This window comes from Trachypithecus francoisi, unplaced genomic scaffold (assembly GCF_009764315.1).
Source record: "Trachypithecus francoisi isolate TF-2019V2 unplaced genomic scaffold, Tfra_2.0 Contig01579, whole genome shotgun sequence".
Taxonomy (NCBI): Eukaryota; Metazoa; Chordata; class Mammalia; order Primates; family Cercopithecidae; genus Trachypithecus; species Trachypithecus francoisi.
In genome coordinates this window covers 9,303,673-9,330,976 of record NW_022681442.1, presented here as the reverse complement: position 1 = coordinate 9,330,976, position 27,304 = coordinate 9,303,673, and the positions used below count along the sequence as shown (strand labels likewise).

The window sequence follows — 27,304 nt, the reverse complement described above, 5'->3', positions numbered from 1 at the left end:
GCTCACACCTGTAATCCCAGAACTTGGGGAGGCCGAGGTGTGTGGATCATCTGAGGTCAAGAGTTTGAGACCAGACTGGCCAACATGGCAAAACCCTGTCTCTACTAAAAATACCAAAAAAAAAAAAAAAAAATTATCTGGGTGTGGTGGCGGGCACCTATAATCCCAGCTGCTCAGGGAGCTGAGGCACGAGAATCTCTTGAAGCTGGGAGGTAGAGGTTGCAGCGAGCCGAGATCGCACCACTGCACTCCAGCCTGGGCGACAGAGTGAGACTCCGTCTCAAAAAAAAAAAAAAAAGTTCATATGACTTGGGTAGGATACTTTGGGATTTAATCCATACCCCCATACATATGTTGATCTCCCCAAGAGCTTTTTTTTTTTTTTTTTGAGATGGAGTCTTGCTCTGTCTCCCAGGCTGGAGTGCAGTGGCGCGATCTCGGCTCACGGCAAGCTCTGCCTCCCAGGTTCACGCCATTCTCCTGCCTCAGCCTCCCGAGTAGCTGGGACTACAGGCGCCTGGTACTACACCCGGCTAATTTTTGTATTTTTGTTAACCAGGATGGTTTCGATCTCCTGACCTTGTGATCCACCCGCCTCGGCCTCCCAAAGTGCTGGGATTACAGGCGTGAGCCACCACACCCAGCTCCCCAGTAACTCTTTAGAACCTCCACATATTTTTCTGTCATCTATTACCTGGATTGCTCAAGCATCACATACTTGATTTTTCGTTTGTTTGTTTTCTATTGAAGAATGAGCACAGTGAAGATAAAACCGGGTTAAAAATATGAAGCCAAGTCTGGCTGTCCTGCTAAGGTCAGTGGGCTTCCAGGCTTCTGTGTGGGGAGCATTGTTTGGACAAGTTAGAACCATGTGCGTGGAGTGGACACAGTGTACTAGGGTTGTAAAGAAGTTTCTGAGGAGGTGTCTTTCTCTGTGAAATACTACGTTATTATTGTTTTTTTTTTTTTTTTTGAGACGGAGTCTCGCTCTGTCGCCCAGGCTGGAGTGCAGTGGCCGGATCTCAGCTCACTGCAAGCTCCGCCTCCCGGGTTCACGCCGTTCTCCTGCCTCAGCCTCCCGAGTAGCTGGGACTACAGGCGCCCGCCACCTCGCCCGGCTAGTTTTTTGTATTTTTTAGTAGAGACGGGGTTTCACTGTGTTAGCCAGGATGGTCTCGATCTCCTGACCTTGTGATCCGTCCGCCTTGGCCTCCCAAAGTGCTGGGATTACAGGCTTGAGCCACCGCGCCCGGCCTACGTTATTATTGTTAAGACATGGCAGTTTTTCTCTCCTATTAACATGAGAATTTTTTCTTCTGCATGGATCACTTAGAATATAAATTCCTTTTCCAAAGTCTGGAATAGGTGACGCCTCCTACAGTGCAGGTGTCAACCTATGTGAGCAGTTATCACGGCAATGCAACTGTCAGTTTTAAAAAATGTATTTCTTCACTTATTTATGTATGCCATCATTCGGTCACTCATTCAACAGAGCATAGACCAGTGCTAGACTAAGACATAAAAATATAAATGAGGGCCAGGTGTGGTGGCTCACCCCTGTAATCCCAGTACTTTGGGAGGCTGAGGAGGGCGGATCATGAGGACAGGAGATTGAGACCATTCTGGCCAACATGGTGAAACCCTGTCTCTACTAAAAATGCAAAAAATTAGCCAGGCGTGGTGGCGCAGGCCTGTAGTCCCAGCTGCTAGGGAGACTGAGGCAGGAGAATCGCTTGATCCCAGGAGGCAGAGGTTGCAGTGAGCCAAGATCATGCCATTGCACTCCAGCCTGGGTGACAGACTCTGTCTCAAAATAAATAAATAAATAAATAAAATATGTATATTTTTAAAAATGTTTTTAAAAAATTTTGTATATTGTATAGAGTGAGATGAGCTCACTCTAACCTTGGGGGGATCCTAGTGGGAAACAAATAAACAAATCAAGAGGCCATGAAAGGTACTGAGTGTCTGAACACAGGGCCTGGAGAGTAGCATGCAGCCCCGGGAAGGGGAGCAGGAGGTCCCACCATGGACGGGGGAAGGAGACATCCTACCTTGGGAAGAGTTGAGAACTCCGTGTGTTCAGAGACCTGAATTGGCCTTGCTCTGAGACACAAAAGAGCAGTTCACATCTTCCTGGGTGACACAAACAGATTCTACCTGGGAGGGTGAGAGGTGAACAGTGTGTTTTGAAAACTATCCATGTCGTCCTCTCAAGGGCATCTGAAATGTCCTTACCAATTCTTCTTTTGATGTAAGGCTGTGCTTTCCACAGTGTGTTCTGTGGCCCATCATCCTACTAAAAGCTCTACTGAGAAAAAGGCAAAGGAAGATTTCCAAGAAACAAATTTGGGGAAACAGTGTGTATGTATTTTCTTGTTGACTCACAAGGCACAATGGTTTCTCAAAGGCTCTGAGAAGTCCTGCAGTAGAAAAGCTTGTTTAACCACACTTCACCTAGCGCTTCCTGCATTCTTTCAACAGAGGAAGCTTCATTCTTTTTTTTTTTTTTTTGAGATAGGGTGTCGCTCTGTCATCCGGGCTGGAGTGCAGTGGCGTGATCTCGGCTCACTGCAAGCTCTGCCTCCTGGGTTCACGCCATTCTCCTGCCTCAGCCTCCCAAGTAGCTGGGACTACAGGCGCCCGCCACCATGCTTAGCTAATTTTTTGTATTTTTTAGTAGAGACAGGGTTTCACCATGTTAGCCAGGATGGTCTCGATCTCTGGACCTCGTGATCCGCCTGCCTCAGCCTCTCAAAGTGCTGGATTACAGGCGTGAGCCACCATGCACGGCCTCTTTTTGTTTTTTTGAGTTGGAGTGTCTCTCTCTGTTGCCCAGGCTGGAATGCAGTGGCGCCATCTTGGCTCATGGCAACCTCTGCCTCCCAAGTTCAAGCGATTCTCGTGCCTCAGCCTCCCAAGTAGCTGGGACTACAGGTGCCTACCACCATGCCCAGCTAATTTTTGCATTTTTAGTAGAGACAGAGTTTTACCATGTTGACCAGGCTGTCTTGAACTCCTGACCTCAGGTGATCTGCCTGCCTCGGCCTCCCAAAGTGCTGGGATGACAGGCGTGATCCACCGTGCCTGGCCTAGGAAGCTTCATTGTTACACATCTAGCAATCATATTATGAGAAGCACTGAGTTTAGTTTTTAAAAACTCTGCATAGAGTTGTAAACTATGGAGGGCATATCCTATGTAACTTTCGTTAGTCATTAATGATTGATACAGAATGATTTATCTGAGTTGACTCAATCACTGAAATTCTTGAGGAGACTTTCTTACGCAGTCTTTTCAGCTTGGGATGGAAAAGGGAAAAAAGAGAAAGTTGGGAGTGGGTCAAATAAAGGGAATAGAGTGCTGGAGAGAATTCTGACCACTCACAACCACATAGCACCTTGCCTACTAGACTTATGATTGATGGAGAGAAAAATATGCAAAGCCGAGGACAGGAATAAAGATAGTGAATTGACCAGGTGACCACAGAAGCTTAGCTGTATCACTGTGAAGATCTGCATGTCCCTGAATTAACTGGTTTTATTCTGATTTCATGTTGGGTAGGACTGAAAACCTTCTGGAGTTTCATTTCCTTTCTTTGGGCACGGCCTCAGCCTTCCTTCTCCTGAAGAAGTCATTCGCGCAACATGGCCCATGGGCCAATTCGGATCTTGACAAGCCCTCAGAATGTGTGAGAAAATAAAGCACTTCTGACATCCTAAATGTTGTTGGGGTTTGGGGAGCTAATTAATCACAACCCTTTCCACCATACTTTTAATTATGAAATAGATGCCACAGTCTGAGAAAGGTAAGAAAGTCCACCTTATAGGGCAACCTGCTCAGGTCACCTTCCACGCCGTGGAACGTTTGTTCTTTCGCTCTTCACAATAAATATTGCTGCAAAAAAAAAAAGAAAGGAAGGAGGGAAGGAAGGAAGGAAGGAAGGAAAGGAAGGGAAGGAGGGAAGGAGGGAAGGAAGGAAGGGAAGGAAAGGAAGGAAGGAAGGAAGGAAGGAAGGAAGGAAGGAAGAAAGAAAGAGAAAGAAAGAAAGAAAGTCAATGGTATTAACGGCAAGGTGAGGCCGCAGGATGCCAAAACTGGAATCCTCATACTGCCCCCTGAACCACCCTTCCCCGCCAAGTCCCAGGCTACATCAGTGCAGGTGCGGTGAAGGATGGGGAAGGCTAGCCCCAGTGAGCTCGTCATGTGGCAAATGGCTGCGAGAGGAGAAGGGGCTGCATTGGGGTAGCTCGTCTCAACGACCTCGAACACCTTACCCCCACCCATGGGGAAACTGGCCTAACGGGGGCTGGCTCTCCCCATATCACCACTTGGAGAAGTCTCCTCCAGTGGATATGACCATAAGGGGGCAAAGAATATGGCAGAAGCATCATACTTCACTGAGAGCTCAGAAGTGTTGGTAAAGTCTCTAATTTGAGGGCCCAGGCAGGAATGTGGGGAACTGGGGATCACCTTTCAGTCCTCGAATCCCCTCATCTCCACATAGCTGTTGCCTCTGTTAACATTTATTTAGGTTGGCAGTTCTCAGAGGCTCGTCAGTCTTAGTCTGTGTTCTGTTGCTTATTGCAGAATACCCGAAGCTGGAGCATTTATAAAGAAAAATAATTGATTTCTTTTTGTTGTTGTTGAGACAGGGTCTTGCTCTGTTGCCCAAGGCTGGAGTGCAGTAGCATGATGTCAGTTCATGGCAGCCTCTGCCTCCCGGGTTCAAGCAATCCTCCTGCCTCAGCCTCCCAAGTAGCTGGGATTACAGGCGCCTGCCGCCACAATTTTTGTATTTTTGTATTTTTAGTAGGGACAGGGTTTTACCATGTTGGCCAGGCTGGTCTTGAACTCCTGACCTCAGGTGGTCCGCCCACCTCGGCCTCCCAAAGTGGTGGGATTACAGGTGTGAGCCACCGTGCCTGACATTGATTTCTTACAGTTATAGAGGCTGAGAAGTCCAAGGGCAAGGGGCTGCTCCTGCTGAGGGCCTTCTTGCTGGTAGGGCTTTTGTAGAGTTATGAGGTGGCGCAGGACATCACTGGTAAAAGAAATGAACATCCCAGCTCAAGTCTTGCTTCCTCTTCGCATAAAGCCACCATGATAACCCAGTAATCCATGAATGGATTAACCCATTTGTGAGGGCAGGGCCTTCACAACCCATTCACCTTCACCTCTTAAAGGCCCCCACCTTTCAACACGATTAAGTTTGGGGATTAAGTTTCAAGAGGAGTTTAAGGGGAAAACATTCATTCAATCCATTGTACTAAACCCACTGACTTTCATTCTACCCCGGCTTTCCTTTTCCAGAAAGTGCACCAGAATGCAACGAGTAACAGTGATGATGTTATGTTAGGAAATCTAATCTTTTGAATTATAGTAATTTATGAAAATGACAAATCATTCACAGGCTTTAGTACTTTATAATTAGTCACAAATGACTTGCAGTACATGCCCTGACGCACTAGACCTACCAGTGAGCATAGAGGTATGTGCTTGAGAAGTGCTGCCTTAACTTTGTTTCACAGACATGTTAAAAAAGTACTTTGCCTTTTCTAGACGTCAGTTTCCTCACTTGTGAAATGAGAGGTTTGGACCAATGAATTACTGGAATGCTATGCTTGATGGAAGAAAAGAATGTTCGTGATCGGGGCTGGGCCCTGTGACTCATTCATGTCTATAATCCGAGCACTTAGGGAGGCCAAGGTGGATGGATCACTTGAGCTCAGGAGTTCGAGACCAGCCTGGCCAACATAACAAAACCCTATCTCTACTAAAAATATGAAAATTAGCTGGGCATGGTGGCACGAGCCTGTAATCCCAGCCACTCAGGAGGCTGAGACACAAGAATTGCCTGAACCCGGGAGGCGGAGGTTGCAGTGAGCACAGATTACACCACTGCACTCCAGCCTGGGCGACAGAGCGAGACTTTGTCTTCTCGTGAAACAGCCATGATTTGGGAGCATCTCTATATATTCAGTATCCTCGATTTGGGTTCAGTTGTATCTGTCCATCCTACTCTCAGTCCATCCTGGCATTCACTTGTACATTCATATATTCAACAACATTTTATTGTTTGCTATATGCCAGGCACCAGGGATATGACATTGAAAGGAGACTAGAGCCTGACCTGCATTACACTCCAGTAGGGGAAACAGTCACCAACCATAGCGATGGCAACCGTGGCTAGCGCTCGGTGGGCCTGTGAAAGAAACGGATCTGGGAGCCCAGGCCAGGGAGGCTACCCTGAGAAGTGAAGAGTGGAGCTGCGACCTGGTGGGGAGCAGAGGGCTGCAGGCTCCAGGCAGATGCATGGCTGGGGAGCTTCTTGCGGGATGAGGCAGGAAAGGGGGGTTGGGGCCACAGCTGAGAGCAAAGTGAAGCCACAGTGGGGTGACAGGAGCAGACTTTGATTTCTAAGCAGTTGCTCTGGCCGCAGCTGGCAGAACAGAATGAAGGGGGCCAGAGAGGATGGGAGAAGGGGCTGCTGCACCTGTTTGGGTGAGAGGCTGGTGCAGGTAGCCAGTACAGGGCAGCAGGAGGCAGCACCACAGGGCTCGATCTTGCTTTGCATCAATGGCTCTTTGACCCTGGGTCCTGTCTTGAACTTCTTCGGGAAAATGTCCTTGTGTATGCAATGGGGCCACCCCTCTACCAGGCTGTTGTGTGGATTAAATGCAATAGTAACTGAAAAGTGCCCAGGCCAGGTGCAGTGGCTCATGCGTATAATCCTAACACTTTGGGAGGCTGAGGTGGACAGATCACCTGAGGTCAGGAGTTAGAGACCAGCCTGGCCAATATGGCGAAACTCCGTCTCTACTAAAAATACAAAAGTTTGCCGGGAGTGATGGTGCACGCCTGTAGTCCCAGCTACTTGGGAGACTGAGGCAGGAGAATTGCTTGAACTCAGGAGGTGGAGGTTGCAGTGAGCTAAGATTGTGCCACTGCACTCCAGCCTGGGTGACAGAGCAAGACTCGGTCTCCAAAAAAAAAAAAAGGCCCTGGCAGGGTCTGGCCTGAGTCAGTGTTTAGTACATGGGAACTCTCCATCTTTATGGTTTTACCAGTTCCTGAAAGCCTGGTCGTGCAAGGGCCATGTTTGTGTTTTCTGCAGCTGGTCTCCTTCCTCCCTTTAAGCATTGCATGCGTGTGTGTTTCCAGAACTATGCATTTAAGAACCCATCTGTGTCCCCATCATCTGCTCAGACCTTGGTTGTGGCAGATGACTCCCTGCCAGCCCCTGCCCATGCTTCTCCCTTCACTGTACTGTGAACATCTGGTCTGCGACGGAGGCTGTAGTCCCTGGGCCCTCCCTGACCTTCACACAGACGCAGTGCCCCTGCAGGGTGAAAGGCTTCATTCAGGGTGCTGGCTGCCCAGTCCCCAGGGTGCTGGCCTGTGGATTCTGAGCAGAGCCTCTATCCACACATTTCAACTCAGTCTTGAAGCATAAAAGGATATTATGTAAGCTTCAATTAACGCAGAGCCCTCAACAGATCAGTTCTTAGAATTTTTCCTGCCCTTAGGCAAATCTGCTCCTGGTGAGCAGCTTTAATCTGGCTTTAAAAATTACTTCTGATGGGTAATCAAAGCGATTGCTAGTGCCCAGCTTATGCTAAATAAACCAATGTCTGGGTTCTTATTTGGGAGGAGTTGTTGTGTATCCCATACTCCATGGAAAATTTGTTCCTGGTTGCTCCCTGATAAGACCGCACAAGTTTGCAAGATACCAAAATAGACTTTATCATCTTGTCCCAGATGGTAATGACTTCAGTCAGCCTGAAGGGAAGCCACATACTCTCCTAAGTTGGCAGTTCCTGTCAGAGGCATGGATGAGAAAGTGGCTTCGTTTATTTCCTGCTTGATAAAGCCGACATAAATAGGAGCACTTCGTTTCTGAATTATACACCATTAATCTTATCACATACTAAACTGTTTGACTTCAGTTAATGGGTGGGACATAATGAAATGTAAAGTGCTTGTTACAAGGAAAATTGCCAGGTCCAGATGCTGAGCAGCAAAGGGAGGGGGAGGAGGAGGAGCAAGGGGCGGCGGGGCGGGGGAGGAGGAGGAGCAAGGGGCGGCGGGGCGGGGGAGGAGGAGGAGCAAGGGGCGGCGGGGCGGAGGAGGAGGCGAAGACGTTGGTTGGGGAGACATCGGGTTTCGTTCTGGACCTGGTGCTTTCCAGAAAGCCAGGCCAAGACACTTTACCCAAACCCCAAGTAGTTTTCCAGATGTCAGCCTGCTCGGGCCAGGGCTCTCCATGGGCCCATGTGTCCTCCGTGACCATTTGCGAATTGGAGGGTTTTATATAATTTACCCTCTGAGTTTTCTCTTCTTTGAACTAGTCAGCTTCTTTTGGGTCAGAAAAGGCAAATCTGGTTGAGACAGTAGCCAGCTCTCTTTTGGGTCCTCAGGCACCATCCCCATGTCCCATGTGCAGGAACAGCCATTAGATAAAGATGAGGGCAGGGGTGGTGCTGTGTCCACACCTCTTTCAGGGGTGTCAAATGACACCGCATGTACTTCAGAGGTGAGGGGCAGGACAGAGAGGCTGGAATGGGGCTGGGGGAAGAGGCTCTTGCCTTCCTTGGAAGTTTTTTTTTATTCTGCATAGCACAGTGAATAAGAAGATTGCGGCCAGTGGAATCAGATGTCCACGTTGAGATCCATGCTTAGCCTCTGTTCTCCAGGGTTCTCATCTGCACGTGGCGAGGGTGGTACCCACCTTGCACAGCTGTTGGCAGGGCTAAATGAGATAGTCCACACAAAGCACTGAGGCCTAGTGAATTTCAGCCGTTATTATTTTCCCAACTTTTTATTTTGGAAAAATTGAAACCTCAAAAATGTTGAAAGGATAGGACAGTAAATACCCACCTGTCTATGGCATTGGTCTGCTCGGGCTGTCATGAGAGAACACCACAGCCTGAGTGACTTAAACAACAGAAATGTATTTTCTCCTGGTTCTGGAGGCTGGAAGTCCTGGTCATGGTGCTGGTGGAGTTGGTTTCTGGTAAGACTTTTCTTCCTGGCTTGCAGAAGACACCTGCTCTTGGTGTTCTCACATCGCTTTTCCTTTATGTGTGTGCATTCCTGGTGTCTCTTCCTTTCCTTTTTTTTTTTTTTTGTTTTGTTTGTTTGTTTTGAGACAGAGTCTCACTCTGTTGCCCAGGCTGGAGTGCAGTGACATGTTCTCAGCTCACTGCAGCCTCAACCTCCGGTGCTCAAGTGATCCTCCCACCTCAGCCTCCTTAGTAGCTGGGACTCCAGCTGTGCACCACCATGCCCAGTTAATTTTTATATTTCCCTTTAGAGATAGGGTTTCACCATGTTGCCCAGGCTGGTCTTGAACTCCTGAGCTCAAGCAGTTTGCCTGCCTCAACCTCCCAAAGCACTAGGATTACAGGTGTGAGCCACGCACTTGGCCTCTTCCTCTTCTAAGAAAGGACGGACACCAGTCCTATCAGATTAGGGCCTCACTACTATAACTTCACTTAACCCCAATTGCCTCCTTAAAGTGCCTATCTCCAAATACAGTCACATTGGGGGTTAGGGCTTCAACATATGGATTTGAATGGGGGCACAATGCAGTTCATAGCACATATTTTAAAAATTTAACAAGAATGCATCTCACCACCTCACTGTATGCATCCCTCCTGTATGGATGCATGTGCACTACCTGGTGTGGAAAACTGGAATTTTGGTAGTGGACATTGAGAGGAGACTCTTTCCACTAGCCCCATCCAGAACACTGTGGGCTTATGTGTGTGCGAATATGTGTGCATGTAACAAACAGTTACAAAAAGATTCCCTAAATTTTCCTTTGATATTTCCCCTATAATAACTTTAAAGAAAATGGTAAAAGCTTTAGAAAAACCATACTTCCATTAACTTTGTCTTGAGGAATTTCTCTTGTTACTAGAATATATATAATCATAACAAGTATATAGAATCACAATTATGTAAAAATAACAAGAATTATACCCCCAAACAATTGTGTAGGAAAAATCAGGAAGTTCACTAGAACTCTGAAAGTGGCAAGCATGTAGCAGTATTTTTTCTTATTTTTTTCCTACATTTTTCAAACTTTGTGTTGGCCACATATTATTTTTAAAATTAAAAAATGCACAGCATTGGCTGGGCGCGGTGGCTCACACCTGTAATCCCAGCACTTTGGGAGGCCGAGGCGGTCAGATCACAAGGTCAGGAGATCCAGACCATCCTGGCTAACACGGTGAAACCCCATCTCTACTAAAACTACAAAAAAAAAAAAAAAAAAGAATAAATATTAGCCGGGCGTGGTGGCGGGCGTCTGTAGTCCCAGCTACTCGGGAGGCTGAGGCAGGAGAATGGCGTGAACCCGGGAGGCAGAGCTTGCAGTGAGCCGAGATTGTGCCACTACACTCCAGCCTGGGCAACCGAGTGAGACTCGTCTCGAGAAAAAAAAAAATGCACAGCATTAAAACTATGTAGAATGAGCAACATAGTCCAAATACAGCATGTAATAAGCCATTTTATAATAACTGGATAGTTAGTTATGTGTAGCAAGTCCAAAATTTGGAGTCAAGTTCCCCCAAGTTCCCTGAGTTTCATTTTTTTCCTCACACATTACCCAGATAAATGTGTTCAAGTTAAGACAAATATGGATATGAAGGTGATTCAGCTCCCAAGAGTTATACATAGGTCATGTGCAGAAATTCCATAGCCAAATATAAATGATTTTTGGGTTATGCCTGTCACTGTCCCACCTGTTAAATGTGAAGAATCAAGTTAACTATTACCAGGAATCGCTCTTTATTTCAAAGCCTGGCTTTGCTAACTTGTGCTTTTTCCTGAACATCTAAGGATCTCTAGGGGTGCTGGGGACCGGCCTATAATCTTCACAGGACTGGTTCAAATCCCTATTATGATTTACTCTTATTAACAACCTTCTGGGTTGTCAGCACGGTGGCTCACGACCATAATCCCCGCACTTTGGAAGGCTGAGGTGGGAAGATTGCTTGAGTTTGAGACCAGCCTGGGCAACATAGCGAGAACCAATCTCTACAAAAAATTTAAAAATTAGCTGGGCGTGGTGGTGCAAACCTGTGGTCCCAGCTACTTGGGAGATTGAGGTGGAAGGATTGCTTGAGCCGAGGAGGCTGAAGCTGCAGTGAGCTGTCGTTGTGCTGCTGTACCTCAGCCTGGGTGACAGAGCAAGACCCTGTCTTAAACAAACAAACAAACAAAACCTTTTTGGGTTTCCTGCATTTTAGACTATTATAAATGAATTGTCACATTTCTGTATTCACTGCTGACCAGCATGGAAGGTCCACACTGTGTTTGAGATGCCCTGCAGTGGTTTTTGGGGGAAACGAGGGCATGCATAATGGTTGTGGGAGGGGTACAGGGAGCTCTCACAGAGAGGAATGAGCTGCATGAGGATGCTGTGTCTGTGGTCTGGGCACTTGGTGGCCTTTTGTGGGGATGGTGGGGGGTGACCTGCCTGCAATGTGGCTCTGTCCTTGGCATCCATGATAACCAATGAAACATTAAATGTTTTCAGGGTTGGCAGCGTTGGGCTTGGAGGCTTCTGCACTGCTTCTGAGAGTTCTGCCAGCCTGGATCCATGCCTTGTGTCTCCAGAGGTGACTGAGCCAAGGAAGGACCTACAGAGAGCCAGGGGGCCAGAACATTCTTTACTGCCCAGCCCACCACCACCCCAGGAGCGAGAGCACCCCTCGTCCTCCATGCCCTTTGCCGAGTGTCCCCCAGAAGGTTGCTTGGCAAGCCCAGCAGCGACACCTGAAGATGGTCCTCAGACTCAGTCCCCCAGGAGGGAACCTGCCCCAAATGCCCTGGGGGACGTCGCGGCAGCATTTCCCACTGAGAGGGACAGCTCTACTCAAGACCAAGAGGTTGCTGCTGTCCCCAGTGCTGGAAGAGAGAGAGAACCGAAGGAAGAGGGACAGAAATCCTCCTTCTCCTTCTCCAGTGGCACTGACCAGTCACCTGGAATGTCACCAGTACCCCTCACAGAGCCAGTGAAGGCAAAGCTGTGTGGAAAGGGGGACCAGCCTGGTGGTTTAGAATCCCAGGGGAAAGAGGCTGCAGGTGGCTTTCCCCCTGTAGAGTCCAGGCAGGGGGTGGCTTCTGTGCAAGTGGCCCCTGAGGCCCCTGCTGCAGCCCAGCTGGGCACAGAAAGCTCAACTGTCTTGGAGAAGCCCCCCCTAAAACCCGAGGCCCTGATCCCACAAGATCCAGCCCCAAGAGTCTCAGACAGAGTAACAGGCCAAGGGGAGGTGCCACCTCAGTATTTAACAGATGACTTGGAATTCCTCAGGGCCTGCCATCTCCCTAGGAGCAATTCAGGGGCTGTCCCAGAAGCAGAAGTGAATGCCACTTCCCAGGAGAGCTGCCAGCAGCCAGTGGGAGCACATCTGCCACACACAGAGTTGCCCCGGGGCTCGCCAAGTCCTGCCCTGGTGCCAGGGGCTGGGGGCTCTGGGAAAGAGGCTTTGGATACCAGTGATATTCAGGGTCACCCACAGATAGGGATGCAAGGAACCGAGTCCAGTCAAGTTGTCTATGTGGCAGCAGGTGGCCGACCTGAAGGGGGTTTGCTTGTGAGCCCTGAACCCTCCCTGCTCACTCTGACTGAGGAAGCACATCCAGCTTCAAGCCTCACTTCACTCCCAGCTGCTCAGATTCCTATTGCCATAGAAGGACCCGGATCATTGTCCAGGGAATCAGTTTCCAAGGCCGGGATGCTAGTTTCTGCAGATGTAGCCAAAGAGGTAGTGGATGCAGGGTTGGTGGGACTGGAGAGGCAAGCATCAGATCTTGGAAGCAAGGGAGAGCATCCAGAAGGGAGCCCTGGAGAGGTTCCTGCCCCATCACCCCAGGAAAGGGGAGAGCACTCGAACATGGAGCAAAGCCATGTGGTCCAACAAGGAGTACCACCCCCTCCTCTTCCCAGTGCACCAAGTGAAAGTGCCAGAGGGCCACTGGGGCCAATGGATGGAGCCAAGGCCCATGAAGATGCCACAAGCCAAGCCGTGGCTAAAGAAGGAAGCAGATCACCTGGTGACAGCCCTGGAGGAAGGGAGGAAGCCCCAGAGCCACCTGATGGTGGAGACCCAGGGAACCTGCAAGGAGAGGACTCTGAGGCTTTCAGCAGCAAGTGTGATCCGGAAGTAGGCAAAGATGAGCTTTCAAAGCCAAGCAGTGATGCAGAGAGCAGAGACCATCCCAGCTCACACTCAGCACAGACACCCAGAAAGGGGGGTGCTGGGCACACGGATGGGCCCTACTCCCAGACAGCAGAGGCCGATGCATCTGGCTTACCACACAAGCTGGGTGAGGAGGACCCTGTTCTGCCCCCTGTGCCAGATGGAGCTGGTGAGCCCACTGTTCCCGAAGGAGCCATCTGGGAGGGGTCAGGATTACAGCCCAAATGTCCTGCCACCCTTCAGAACAGGGAAGGATTGGGAAGAATGGAGCCTTTCCTGACTTTAGAACCAGAAAAATCAGATTTTCTGCCAACTCCTGTTGCAGAGGTTGCACCCAAAGCCCAGGAAGGTGAGAGCACATTGGAAATAAGGAAGATGGGCAGCTGTGATGGGGAGGGCTTGCTGACATCCCCAGATCAACCCCGTGGGCTGGGGTGTGATGCATCGAAACAGGAATTTCATGCTGGGGTTCCACATCCGCCCAAGGGGGAGAACTTGGCAGCAGACTTGGGGCTCACGGCGCTCATCCTGGACCAAGATCAGCAGAGAATCCCGTCCTGCCATGGGGAAGGCTGGATAAGAGGAGCTGCATCCGAATGGCCCCTACTATCTTCTGAGAAGCATCTCCAGCCATCCCAGACAGACCCAGAGGCATCAGTCTCTGACGTGCTCAAGGAGCAGGCCCAGCCACCTGAAAATGGGAAGGAGACTTCTCCAAGCCATCCAGGTTTTAAGGACCAGGGAGCAGATTCTTCCCAAATCCATGTACCTGTGGAACCTCAGGAAGATATGAACTTGCCCACTCATGGAGGACAGGAGCAGGCTTTGGGATCGGAACTTCAAAGTGAACTCCCCGAAGGCACCCTGTCAGATACTCCAACTTCATCCCCCACTGACACGCTTTGGGAGAGTTCTCCAACAGAAGATTCAGAATTGTCAGCACCAATGAGACAGAAGTTGCCTGCACTAGGGGAGAAGCGGCCAGAGGGAGCATGTGGTGATGGTCGGTCCTCAAGGGTCTCACCTCCAGCAGCAGATGTCTTAAAAGACTTTTCTCTTGCAGGGAACTTGAGCAGAAAGGAAACTTGTTGCACTGGGCAGGGGCCAAACAAGTCTCAACAGGCATTGACCGATGCCTTGGAAGAAGGCCGCCAGCATGCAGAAGCATGGCAAAGGGATGCAGGAGCTTCTGAAGCAGCTGAGGGTTGTTCCTCACTCTGGGGCTTGAGTAAGAGGGAGGTGGCAAGTGGAAACACAGGGAAGGCCCCACCTTGTCAGCCTGACTCAGTAGCTCTCCTGGATGCAGTTCCCTGCCTGCCAGCCCTGGTGCCCGCCAGTCCCGGAGTCACACCCACCCAGGATGCCCCAGAGACAGAGGGATGTGATGAAACCCAGGAAGACAGGCAGCAACCAGTGCTGGCCCCGCAGCAGAAAATGGAGTGCCCGACCACTTCGGATACAGAGGCCCCAGAGCTTCTTGCAAGTTTCCCATCAGCTGGGGAGCAAGGTGGTGAAGCGGGGACTGCTGAGACTGGTGGCAGCGCTGATGCAGGAGACTCAAGAAAGCAGCAGGCTCCAGAGAAACCCGGAGAAGCTACTTTGAGAGGTGGCTTCCTTCAGACTGAGCACTACCTTACCTCCGGGGAGGAAACTTCTACCTCTGCCCTCCGTGAGCCCTGCCAAGCTGAGCAGCCCACGGCCAGCTGCCAGGATGCCTTGCTGCTAGCCAGAGAGCTGGATGAGATTCCCAGGAGCACCATGGATATTTCTACACACGAGGCTGTCCCAGACCCAAAGGAGCTCCTGCTGTCTGGGCCACCAGAAGTGGCTGCTCCGGACACCCCTTACCTGCACATCGACAGTGCTGCCCAGAAAGGAGCAGAAGACAGTGGAGTGAAAGCTGTTTCCTCTGCAGGCCCCAGAGCTCCTGGCAAAATCCCCTGTCCTGTAGGGGAGCCCCCGCTTGCCTTGGAAAATGCCGTCTCCTTGCAGCTGTCTGCTGGCTCCCTCACCCCCCTCTTGCAACCAGGAGCTGAAGGTGGGGAAATCTCTGCAGTGCAAGCCAGCAGTGGCAGCCCCAAAGCCAGAACCACTGAGGGACCTGTGGACTCCATGCCATGCCTGGACCGGATGCCACTTCCGGCCAAGGGCAAGCAGGCAACAGGGGAAGAGAAAGCAGCAACAGCTCTGGGTGCAGGTGCCAAGGCCAGCGAGGAGGGCATGGCAGGTGATGCAGCAGGAGAGACAGAGGGCAGCATGGAGAGGATGGGAGAGCCCTCCCAGGACCCAAGGCAGGGCACATCAGGTGGTGTGGACACAAGCTCCGAGCAAATCGCCACCCTCGCTGGCTTCCCAGACTTCAGGGAACACATCGCCAAGATCTTCGAGAAGCCTGTACTCGGAGCCGTGACCAAACCTGGAGAAAAGGCAGGAGCTGGGATGAGTGCAGTGGGTAAAGACCTCACCGGGCCATTGGGCCCAGAGAAGCTTCTAGATGGGCCTCCAGGAGTGGATGTCACCCCTCTCCCTGCACCTCCTGCTCGACTCCAGGTGGAGAAGAAGCAAGAGTTGGCTGGAGAGGCTGAGATTTCCCTGCAGGATCAGGCTCTGCAGGATCCAGCTTCAGACAAGCTTCTGGGTCCAGCAGGGCTGACCTGGGAGCAGAACTTGCCAGGTGCCGGTGTGGGGAAGGAGATGGCAGGTGTCCCACCCACACTGAGGGAAGATGAGAAGCCAGAGGGACCTGGGGCAGCCTGGCCAGGCCTGGAAGGCCAGGCTCACTCACAGCTGGAGAGGAGCAGGCAGGAATTAGCTTCAGGTCTTCCTTCCCTGGCAGCTACTCAGGAGCTCCCTGTGGAGAGAGCTGCTGCCTTCCAGGTGGCTCCCCATAGCCATGGAGAAGAGGCCGTGGCCCAAGACAGAATTCTTTCTGGAAAGCAGCACCAGGAAACATCTGCCTGCGACAGTCCACACGAAGATGGTCCTGGGGACTTTGCTCACACAGGGGTTCCAGGACATGTGCCAAGGTCCACCTGTGCCCTGGAAGCCCCTTCTCCCCAGGGGGAGGTTTTGACTGTGCCTGAGGCCAACAGTGAGCCCAGGACCCTTGACACGCTTGGGAGTGAAAGGAGGCCCGGAGTCACTGCTGGCATTTTGGAAACGCAAAATGCCCTGGGCAACCAGAGCATCCCTGCACCACCAACTGGAGAAGTGGCAGACACTCCCCTGGAGCCTGGCAAGGTGGCAGGCGCTGCTCGGGAAGCAGAGGGTGACATCACCCTGAGCACAGCTGAGACACAGGCGTGTGCGTCCGGTGACCTGCCTGAAGCAGGTACGACGAGGGCGTTCTCCATTGTGGCTGATGACTTGGCACTGCCAGGAAGCTGTCAGGACCCAGCCTGCTCTGACAAGGCTCAGGGGATGGAGGGTACAGCTGCCCTTCATGGGGACAACCCAGCCAGGCCCCAGCAGGCTGAGGAGCAGCCAGGGCCTGAGTGCCCCGTTCCAGCTGGGGACAGGAAGGTGTGCGTCTCCTCACCTCCAGAACCTGATGAAACTCGTAACCCAAAGCTGCAACATTTGGCTCCGGAAGAGCTCCACGCTAACAGGTACTTAAATGAAAAAATTCCCATGGGAATGTGTGGTCAGTTTCAAAGGTGATTCCCAGCCTGATGTTTAGGAGTCAGTTGCATAGGCGAGTTGTTTTCTAAAATCTGAGTTTTCCATATCTAATTGCTAAATGAACCTGCTTACCCCCTCTGGATGTCCTGAGGCTCTGAAAAATGTGAGAACCATGGTTGGAGGCTGGGAGTTGTTGACTATGTTCCTTTTCTTGTGTTCCTTAATTCATCTAACTTAAACCACTGGCAAAGTATCAACTGTTTACTGACTGGCTGTGCACTATTAGGTGATAGGTTATAGTCAGTCATATGTTTTTCTGGAGTCCAGATACATCTGCTTTTGAATCTGGATTTATTTAGGCAGGGGGCCCTTTATCCTAGGGATTATTTTTGTAGTAGCCACTTAAAACTTTAATTGGGAAATCTGTTTTTTTCAGTAGGACATGGGGAGAAATGCCCTGCTATCTACAATATCCTATCAATTGTTTTCTTTCATTATCCCAGAGAGAGCCCCAGGCCTGGCCCATCCATCTTACTTTCGGTTCCTAAGAAGGATGCTCCAAGAGTCATGGATAAAGTTACTTCAGATGAGACCAGAGGTGCAGAAGGAACAGAAAGGTCAGTGAAAGATATTGGTCTTTGGAAGTCCATGGTGGCTTCCTTAGATATAGACACACTGGATGTTTTGTAAAGGAGAGTAGTCCTTATACAGCCCGAGTTCTTACATAAGAAAGAAGCAAATGGCCATTCCCATTTTATGTACAGGTACAGCAGTACCTGGGATGACTAAAAGCTCTGTTGTTGGAAAAGGGATTGAATGAGTTGCTTTCATACTTGAGTTTAATTTATTACCTTAAATTTAAAAAGTCAGTCTGGGCACAGTGGCTCACGCCTGTAATATCAACACTTTGGGAGGCCAAGGCAGGAAGATCACTTGAGCCCAGGAGTTTGAGACCAACCTGGGCAATTTGGTGAAACCCCATCTCTAGAAAAAATACAAAGATTAGCCAGGCACAGTGGCATGTGCCTATAGTCCCAGTTACTTGGGAGGCTGAGTTGGGAGGATTGATCATTTGAGCACAGAAGGTGAAGGTGCAGTGACCTGTGTTTGTGCCACTGCACTCCACCCTGGGTGACAGAGACCCTGTCTCAAAAAAGAAAAAAATCTTTATTGAGATGCAATTCACATACCATATAATTCACTCATACGATTCAGTGGCTTGTAGTATATTCACAGTGTGTAATCGTGGCTACAATCGATTTCAGGTTATTTTCATCCCCACAGAAAGAAACCCTACAGCCCCTAGATATCATACCCCAGCCCCATACCTGCTGCATCATCTCTAGGCACCCGCTCATCTAGTTCATTACGTCTTGATGCAAATGGGTTCAATGCTGATTTTGTCTGCGAAGCAGGAATGGCTCACCAACAGCAGTCACACTCCAGGAGATCTCCAGATTCAAGGAGTGTAAATGTAACCATGAACAAGTGACTTTCACGCTTGCAGTGTGCCTGCCTGTTCTTTTCTACGTGAAATGCCACCTAGTGTTGTGCAGAAACTGCTGCTCAAAGTTTCATCCTTTTGGGGAGACGGAGATATTGTGCACGTACACAGACACACAGTGAACAAACTTTCCGCCTCCCTAGGCCTTTGGCTGTTCTGGTGCTGTGTGTGCACACACATACACATGCATATACACTTGTGTGTATGAGTAGGGTGGAATCAGACTTTAAATTAGTATCTGTGTACCCTACCAAACAGCTGCAGGCATTTTATAAATGATCTGATTCATATTTTGCACGTTCGGAAAGAATGCATGATCACCTGTTTTTCGAGTCTGAACACTTCCACTGATACCCAGCTGCCTCTGCTGCCTGTCAGTAGTGACTCCCATACTCTGGGCCAATGTGGATGTGGGCGTGTGCTGGCCAAACAGATGTCAGTTTAATCTGCATTTGACACCCTTTTCTGCTACTGACTTAGGGTACAATTTCCTGCAGCCTTTGCTGTTATGTATTTTTTATATTCCCAGTTCAGGGGCAGGAGAAATATCTGTCTAGCTTGGAAAAGTCTTCCCCACCCCAAAAATGACCATATCAGGGCCTTCTTTTTCAGAGTCCTTAGACATGTTAGCACCTTCTTGAAGAACGCAGGGCCAGACATATAGCAGTACAATAAATATTGTACTCATTGTTTTAATTACTTTAAATTGTGCAATTAAAATTTATAAAGTATTATTATAAATTATCAATTTTTTCCAGAATACTTGTGAGGTATAGAAAAGTAGATAGAGAAGGGGTGGGCGAGGTGGCTCACGCCTGTAATCCCAGCACTTTGGGAGGCCGAGGTGGGCGGATCACGAGGTCAGGAGATTGAGACCATCCTGGCTAACACGGTGAAACCCCGTCTCTACTACAAAATACAAAAAATTAGCTGAGTGTGGTGGCAGGCACCTGTAGTCCCAGCTACTTGGCAGGCTGAGGCAGGAGAATGGCGTGAACCCGGGAGGCGGGGCTTGCAGTGAGCCAAGATCGCGCCACTGCACTCCAGCCTGGGTGACAGAATAAGACCCTGTCTCAAAAAAAAACGAAAAGTAGATGGAGAAAAATTCACAACCAGAATACCTACCAATTATTATTTCGTATTTTAGTATATTTTCATTTTAGCAGTTTTTTAGTGCCCTCAAAACACTCTTTAATGTTTTTAGTGCTGTCAAAACTCTTTAAAAACAAATCCTTAAAAAATTATTTATTCGTGTATTTATTTATTTTGAGACAAGGTCTCACTCTGTCACACAGGCACAGTGGCACAATCTCTGCTCAATGCAGCCTCGACCACCCCAGGATCCTCCCACTTCAGCCTCCCTAGTAGCTGGGACTACAGGTGTGTGCCACCATGCTCAGCTTATTTTTAATTTTTTTTTTTTTTTTTTGAGACGGAGTCTTGCTCTGTCGCCCAGGCTGGAGTGCAGTGGCCGGATCTCAGCTCACTGCAAGCTCCGCCTCCCGGGTTTATGCCATTCTCCTGCCTCAGCCTCCGGAGTAGCTGGGACTACAGGCGCCCGCCACCTCGCCCAGCTAGTTTTTTGTATTTTTAGTAGAGACGGGGTTTCACCGTGTTAGCCAGGATGGTCTCGATCTCCTGACCTCGTGATCCGCCCGTCTCGGCCTCCCAAAGTGCTGGGATTACAGGCTTGAGCCACCGCGCCCGGCCTATTTTTAATGTTTTGTAGAGATGGAGTTTCACCATGGTGCTCAGCTTAGTCTTGAACTCTGGGCTCAAGCAATCTTCCGGCCTCCGCCTCCCAAAGTGCTGTGATTACAGGCGTGAGCCACCACACCCAGCCTAGAAACAGATCTTCATGGCTGAAGCTGCATGACTGATTATGGTGTTAACAGCAGTGGAAATCTAGGTTCTGATGGTGTTCCAATTCACTTTGTTCCTGCTGAGACTTTTGTACTCTCTAGAGCTGCTCGCTCTGGTATAGCAGCTCCTGGCTACGTGTGGATGGAGATGTGCTGTAAGTGTAAAATACACACCCAATGTTGACAATTAGGACGAAAAAAAGAAAATACATCACTAGTCCTTTTGAATATGTTAATTATATGCAAAACAATAATATTTTTGATCTATTGGGCTAAAATATCTATTGGGCTAAAGTTAACTTCACTTATTTCTTTTTTTCTGTTTTTTTTTTTTTAATGTGGCTCCCAAAATTTAAAAAAATGTCATATGTGGCTTTTGAATACCTGGCTCACATTCTATTTGGATCATTTGCCTCCAGAAGCTGCTTTTCCTTGGTCTTTGAAGGAAATGGGGTTGTAAAAAATTGCCCTTCCCTGTACTTTGGGCTCTTGGGGAAAAGGCTTCCTAACATTGGTTGAGAGTTTTTGGAAAAAATTCAGATTGGACTCTCTCATCCAGCCTGCCAGGTTGGGAATGCTTCTTTCTCTTGAGGCGGAGGCTCTGAACTTCGTGCTTGTGAACCCATCCACCATGAGGAAGCCGTGTCCGTGGACCTGGACAGGTCTCGGAGGAAGTCCTGCCAGGTCAGGGGCTGTACTTCCTGGGAGGGGCAGGTGTTGTCTTTGATGGTGACAGTCAGCAGCAGTCTGGGGGAGGCTGGGTGGCCGACTTCGGTGGACACTGCCAGGAGCTGTGGTGGCGATGAATTTCAGGGACAGGTCTCTGAATTCACACCCCAGCTCTGCTCCTTACTAATTACATACCTAACCTCAGTTTGTTCGTCTGTAGAATGGGGATGACAACAGTTGTACCTGCCTCGAAGAATTGCCATGAGGGTTAAATGAGATCCTTGATTCAAGTGCCAGAGCATGCGCGTTCTGGTGCCCAGTGGGTGCTAGATTCCCTGTTGTTCTTTGATGGTCATTTCTGGTGCAGTGACCTGCATGATTATATCTCTCTTCAGTGTGGAGATGGTTTTGGGATCTCAGTCTGTTCTCCTGAGGTTGAAACTTCAACCTGACTGTCTTTCTTTCCCAGTGTTGAATTCTTTCTCTGCTAAAATATTTCAATGGCTGAGGAGAGTGAATGCTTTCATACCCCATACTGCACAGCCCAGAGTGATCTGCTACAAGTTAAAATTTTGAGATTGTGTTTCATTGTAACACTCTGAGTATCTTTGTGTACCATATTATATTGTATGTCACCATCAAAATACTGTTTCAAGTTACCTCCAGAACAAAGCAAAGCAAAATCAGGTTTTCTATGATCTTGCTAGTTATCAGGTGATATGCTTCTGTGGATTGAATTTTGAAGATTCTACCTATTTGAATAGGGCTGATACCACATATCAGATTCAATATCTAAGAAACGTGTGTTTTTCTTTTTTAGTGACAGGCTAGTTTGATAACCTAATCTCATACACATGTCCAGGAAGATAGCATAAATTTGTTTAGTGCTTTATTGTCCATCTTATGAAGTCAAATTGGCATTGCTAATGGATGTGGTATGGATATCCCGTGGCTTTGCCTACCTCCAGCCATACTTCACACCCATGGGGGTCTGTGTGTCCCACACTCTGAGAAGCAGGCACTCTTCTCACTCTGAGAAGCAGGCACTCACAATGTATACAAATGTATAGAATGGAACGTACAGAGACTGGCTGTGCATTTCTGTACATTGTATGATCCTCCCTGTGGAAGAGCCTGGGACTCAGAGATAGCCTCATGTTAGTTTCAGGTTGTTTTGCAAAAGGTGCTTGAATCAATTTCACCTATGTACATATACAACTATCTTCCCTGTTAGTGGGAAGTCTAGAATTTGGCATTTTGGTTATATAGCACTAATGTTCAGACATGTAGTTCTGGATTAATCTTGGATATCACCAAGCTTGTCATTGCTGAATATGTGTTTAAAAGGAGTCTCTCTCTCTCTCTCTCTCTCTCTCTCTTTTTCCATTTAGGGAAATGGTTGGAAAGGTATTTTCAAGTATTAGTGGATTTTAAGAGAATTAAATTGTTCCCAGATGCTTAGGGTCTTTGTGTAAACCTAGGCTGAATGTGGAAGGGCAATTGGATTGAAAAGTGGAGGGAGGGAGGACAGAGAGGACAGCTGGCCTCCCGTCAAGGAAGCCCTGGCTGGACCTGAAAGCCTCACTGGAGCCGCTGCTCTCTCTTCCTCCCACGCCTTCTTCCCACTTGGTCTCTGTTTCTTCCTTCTCTCTCCACTCCTGTCTAAAATTACCAGCTGTGACACCATGTTTTCAAGTTTAAGAATAAGCTTTTACAGGGTGGCCACAACTGTATAAATTAAGGAAAAGAGAAAACAACATTCAAGCACAGTTCTCTTAGCAGACAAAGCCAGGACAACAGACCTCACCCCCAATTTTATATGACATAGGAAATCGACACTTGGTAATGTCACAGCAATACTCTTCTCAAATGGGAGGCAGTTAAGTTAGACACATGCATTCACATCTCATTGGCCTCTTATTGGCTTCGCTACCTTGGATAAGCTGCTTAACTTTTCCATCCTCAGTTTCTCTCTCTATAAAATGGGAAGATAACATCTGTCTTTTAGGATTGGGGTTAGGATAAAATTGGAATGTTTCCAAAGCCCCTGGTATATGGTAAGTGTATGATTACAACGGTAACTACTCTTGTAATTTGAAATGTATTTCTTCAAAAGCATCCTGGAAATTAAGCAAAAGGAAGCAATGCCCAAGATCTCCAAATGAAATGATAACAGATCCTGCAGGAATCTGTCAACGCAGGAACTGGATGAGTGTCTGTCTCCAGCCCTTCCACGTCTCTGAGGCTATTTCTGTCTGTCAAGTTGGGGGCTCCACGAACCCTGCTTTGCCCACAAGGAGCTCATTATGTGAAATGAGATCACAGATTCAAATGTACTTAGGAAACTAAAGCCTCTACAAATTGGTGTCTTATCAATAGCTTCAGTCACTATAAACAATCATATACAAAAGTCAAGGAGCCTTTGAAAATGCAGCCTTTATGTTCCGAAGCATCTGTGTTTCATAAGTAAAATGAATTTCCTGAGAGGTTAATCTGTCATTTGGAAAAGCTTCAAGTATCTTTATTTATTTTTAGAGATAAGGTCTTGTTCTGTCTCCTAAAATGGAGTGCCTTAGTGAGATTATAGCTCTTTCTAACCTCCAGTTCCTGGGGTCAAGCAACTCTTCAGCCCCTGTGCCTCCCAAGTAGCTGAGACTGCAGGTGCGTGCCGCTACACCTAGTTAATTTTTAAATTTTTTGTAGAGATGGCATCTCACTATGTTGTCCAGGCTGGTCTCGAACTCCCAGCCTCAAACAATCCTCCCACGTTGGCCTCCTAAAGCACTGGGATTGTTATAGGCATAAGTCACCATGTCCAGCCCTCCATATCTCTTTAGAAAGTGGGTTCATGAAGCACCTGCACAAAGGGCAGCAGCCTCCTTGGAGGCAGGGGCTGGATTCTCTGTCTCCAGGTGGCTGGGACAGGCACACCACCACCTTGGCTTCTGGCTCTCCAGAGCTTGGAAGCCTGTCTGCCCCCTTGTCCCCTGTTCACGCTGCACTTGAACCTATAGCATGGAAGAGCCGCTCACTACCACTTCAAAGTCAAGGGCCAGTTTCATTCAGGTCAAGGTGGTGATTTCCCAAATTGAATGTCTCCAGGCTGACCTGCTCCTTTCTGGGAACCTGTTATTACGGCCCCCGGTGGAAGCCACTGTGTTTGACCTGGGTTTGGGTCTTGTTTCAGCAGCAATGTTTGAGAAGTGAATATTTTATACTCTAGCTGGTGAGAGCTGGAAGGAAATGTGGGGGCATTCTTATTGAGCGCCCCCCGCATACTTTATGGAGGAGGAAACTGAGGCTCGGAATGGGGATAGAGCTAGGGGGCTAACTAGCTGCAGAGCTAGACCTGAGTTCTGGCCCCTGATGGCAGGTTCCCCCCCAGATGCCTGTGCTGAACTGGGGACCCTCCTCAGGAGGGAAATGGGGCTCCTCCTTCCACCAACACCGGCCACCCCAGTTCTACTTCTAGGTTTTCGAGAAAAGACCATGTGATTCTGAGGTCTAGGGTGCGACAAGCACAGGCCTCCGAGTGGACAGGGCTCAGGTTCTAGTTCCGTGATCCTGGGGGCATCGCCTCGCAAGGCATTTGACTCACCTGTAAAATGGGGTGACATAGTACCTCTTTACAGTGCTGTTAGAATTAAATGAGCCACTTTATTGAGAGCGCCTGCCACAAGTGCTCTGTGTAAGTTCCTTTCATTTATTTCTCCCTCTGGGCCAGTGCACTTCCACACCACAGCAGCATGGTTCTTTCTCACTTCGACCCGTAGGTGGGTGCTGTTTGTGTACCCCTTTTCCACATGAGGAAATGGAGGCTCCCAATGGTGACATGGCTTGGTCAAGGTCAAAAAGCTAATAAGAGCTGGAACTAGGACTAGAACCTCAAGGCTTTTCAGACATCAGATGTACGTTCAGAATGCTGATCATTCTCTTACTAGCCAGGTGGTGTCCTGGGGAGGCGCCCTGTTCCCTACAGCAACGCTGTCTACGGAAACTTCTTAGTGATACGAATGTCCTGTGTCTCCATTCTCCAAGATGGTCGCTGCTGGCCACAGGCTGCCAGCGAGCACTTGAAATGAGGCTGGTGCCACTAAGGAACCAAATTGTTAATTTTGTTTAATTTCAACTAATTAACATTTATAGTGAAATACCCACATGGGGCTATGGCTTCCACACAGGACAACCCAACTGGAAGCCAGTATTTCTTTGCATTACATCAGAGGCTAATCCTCACCATCAGAGCCAGTGGGTTTGGTGAGGCTCTGTGTGTGACGTCCTGGACGTTTCTCAAGCACCTAGTGGTGCTCAGTGAGTATTAAGCCCCCTTCCCCTCGCTGGCTGGCTCTGTAAGTGGGGGGACCAAGTGGTTGTGTCTCTGGAGTGGAGGCTGAGGTGTGTTCATGGCACATCTGCCCAGTAATGCGGATGAGCAGGAGGTGTCTTTCTTGCACCTAAGGAGGTCTCGCATTGCACCTGGGGGCTTGGCTTTACCTATGGGACTGCATGTCCAGGCCTGCAGACCCATATCTGAGCTGGCATTGTAAGAAGGCCTGGATGGCCCAATGAACTGGCTCCTGACAGCAGCACTTGTGGTAAACCCTCCCTGCCCACAAACCACCTAGTGGCCACACCTACAAGAGTGCCCCTCACCAGCCGGGCATGGTGGCTCACGCCTGTAATCCCAGCACTTTGGGAGGCTGAGGCTGGTGGATCATCTGAGGTCAGGAGCTCAAGACCAGCCTGACCAACATGGTAACATGTCTCTACTAAAAATACAAAATTAGCTGGGCATGGTGGTGTATGCCTGTAATCCCAGCTGCACAGGAGGCTGAGGCAGGAGAATCACTGGAACCCAGGAGGCAGAGGTTGCAGTGAGCCGAGATCGCGCCATTGCACTCCAGCCTGGGCGACAGAATGAAAGTCCGTATCAAAAAAAAAAAAGAGTGCCCCTCACCAGACTGGGAGGGAGCCCAAATGGGCAGACATACGGTTTTTCCATTGATGTCTCTGCACTGTTCTTGTCCCGAAAACCTGGCAGGATGCAGAACAGGCCCCAGCTTACAGCATCTCAGCCCCTTCTTTCTTCTCTACTTTCTTAATGCCTGTGAAGTTGTCCAGTGTTGAATATTTTAGCAGCTTCCTGATGGCTCAGATGTGGACTGTGACAGTGTTTCTTTTTTCAGGGAAGGCACCGGAACAGGTCTAGTTACAGATGCTCTTAATGCCCTTTTGCAAGCCTGGCCAAGGGTGTTTAGGAATAAAAACTTTCCCAGTTGCTGGGCGTGGTGACTCCCACCTATAATCTTGGCACTTTGAGAGGCTGAGGTGGGAGGATCGCTTGAGCTCAGGAGTTAGAGACCAGCTTGGGCAACATAGTGAGACTCCATCTCTACAAAAATAAAAATAAAAGTAAAAATTAGCCTGATGTGGTGGCGCATGCCTGTGGTCTCAGCTATTCGGGAGGCTGAGGTGGGAGGATCGCTTAAGCCCAGGAGGTCGAGGCTGCAGTGAGCCAAGATCACACCACTGTACTCCTAGGTGCAGCCTGGGTGACAGAGTGAGGTACTGTCTCAAAGAAAAGGAGGAAGAAGAAGAAAAAGAAGAAGAGTAGGAGGAGGAGAAGGAGGAGAAAGGAAGAAAGAAGAAGAAACTCAGGGGAAGGGAGTCTATGTCTTGAGAGTGGGCAGGGTGGGCCTAGTGAGGACCCCAATGCACAGTGGATTTCGGTCAGCACTCAGTTCTCAGGCCAGGAGTACACTTGGTGGGAGAAGAGTGGACCTCTGAAGCTGCCCCAGGGGAGGGAGAGGGCCCTGGGAGCAGTAGGGAGGAGAAATGAGGCTTAGGATGAGATCAAGCTGGAGGCTGGGGTTGGTAGGTGGCTGGAGTTTAAATCCCGGCTCCCACTCGAGAGTGATGCTGGGTGCTATTAGGACTGCCCCAAGCCTCACCTTCTTTGCAGGTAAATGGGGCTGACAACGTCTCCTGGGGGTAAAGGAGGGTTTCAGTGGGGAGAAGATGAGACGAGACACGGCACACCCTACACAAAGTCAGCTTGCAGTGGAGACTTTGTGGACAAGGTCCCTGAGCTGCAGGGGGTCTTCTGGGCAACTCCATCCCCACAGCCAGCTCAGCAGCCATGCAGCAAATGTGCACCCAGGCAGGTACTTAGAAGGAGAAGCCGAGGGCTCTCCCACGAGGGAAGAGCTGAGATGAGCTTTGAGGACATGCTGGGTACAGGCTCCTCTGCTAGAAAGAGGTTTGGGGTAAATGGTTAGGTGGGTAGGTAGGTAGGTTGATGTGCGGCAAGTGAGCGACAGATGTGGTTTGTTGACTACCAGCCCAGGGCCCAGCACACACCTGAGGAGTAAACCATTCACGGGCTCCTGTCTGCTCACTGTGTACCTTGTAGGATCAGGAAGTTGGACATCATGAT

General features: G+C 49.2%; 1 protein-coding gene across 13 annotated transcripts in view; it reads left to right on the top strand.

Annotated features, from left to right (window-relative positions):
- TACC2 (transforming acidic coiled-coil containing protein 2) overlaps positions 1-27,304 on the top strand; it is a 273,260-nt gene that overhangs the window by 89,585 nt on the left and 156,371 nt on the right. For all 13 annotated transcript variants that reach the window (XM_033180534.1, XM_033180544.1, XM_033180528.1 and 10 more), the window contains 2 exons: positions 11,547-16,820; positions 17,337-17,450. In XM_033180534.1, coding sequence (XP_033036425.1) covers positions 11,547-16,820; positions 17,337-17,450 — 5,388 coding nt within the window. The remainder of the gene's footprint in view (positions 1-11,546; positions 16,821-17,336; positions 17,451-27,304) is intronic.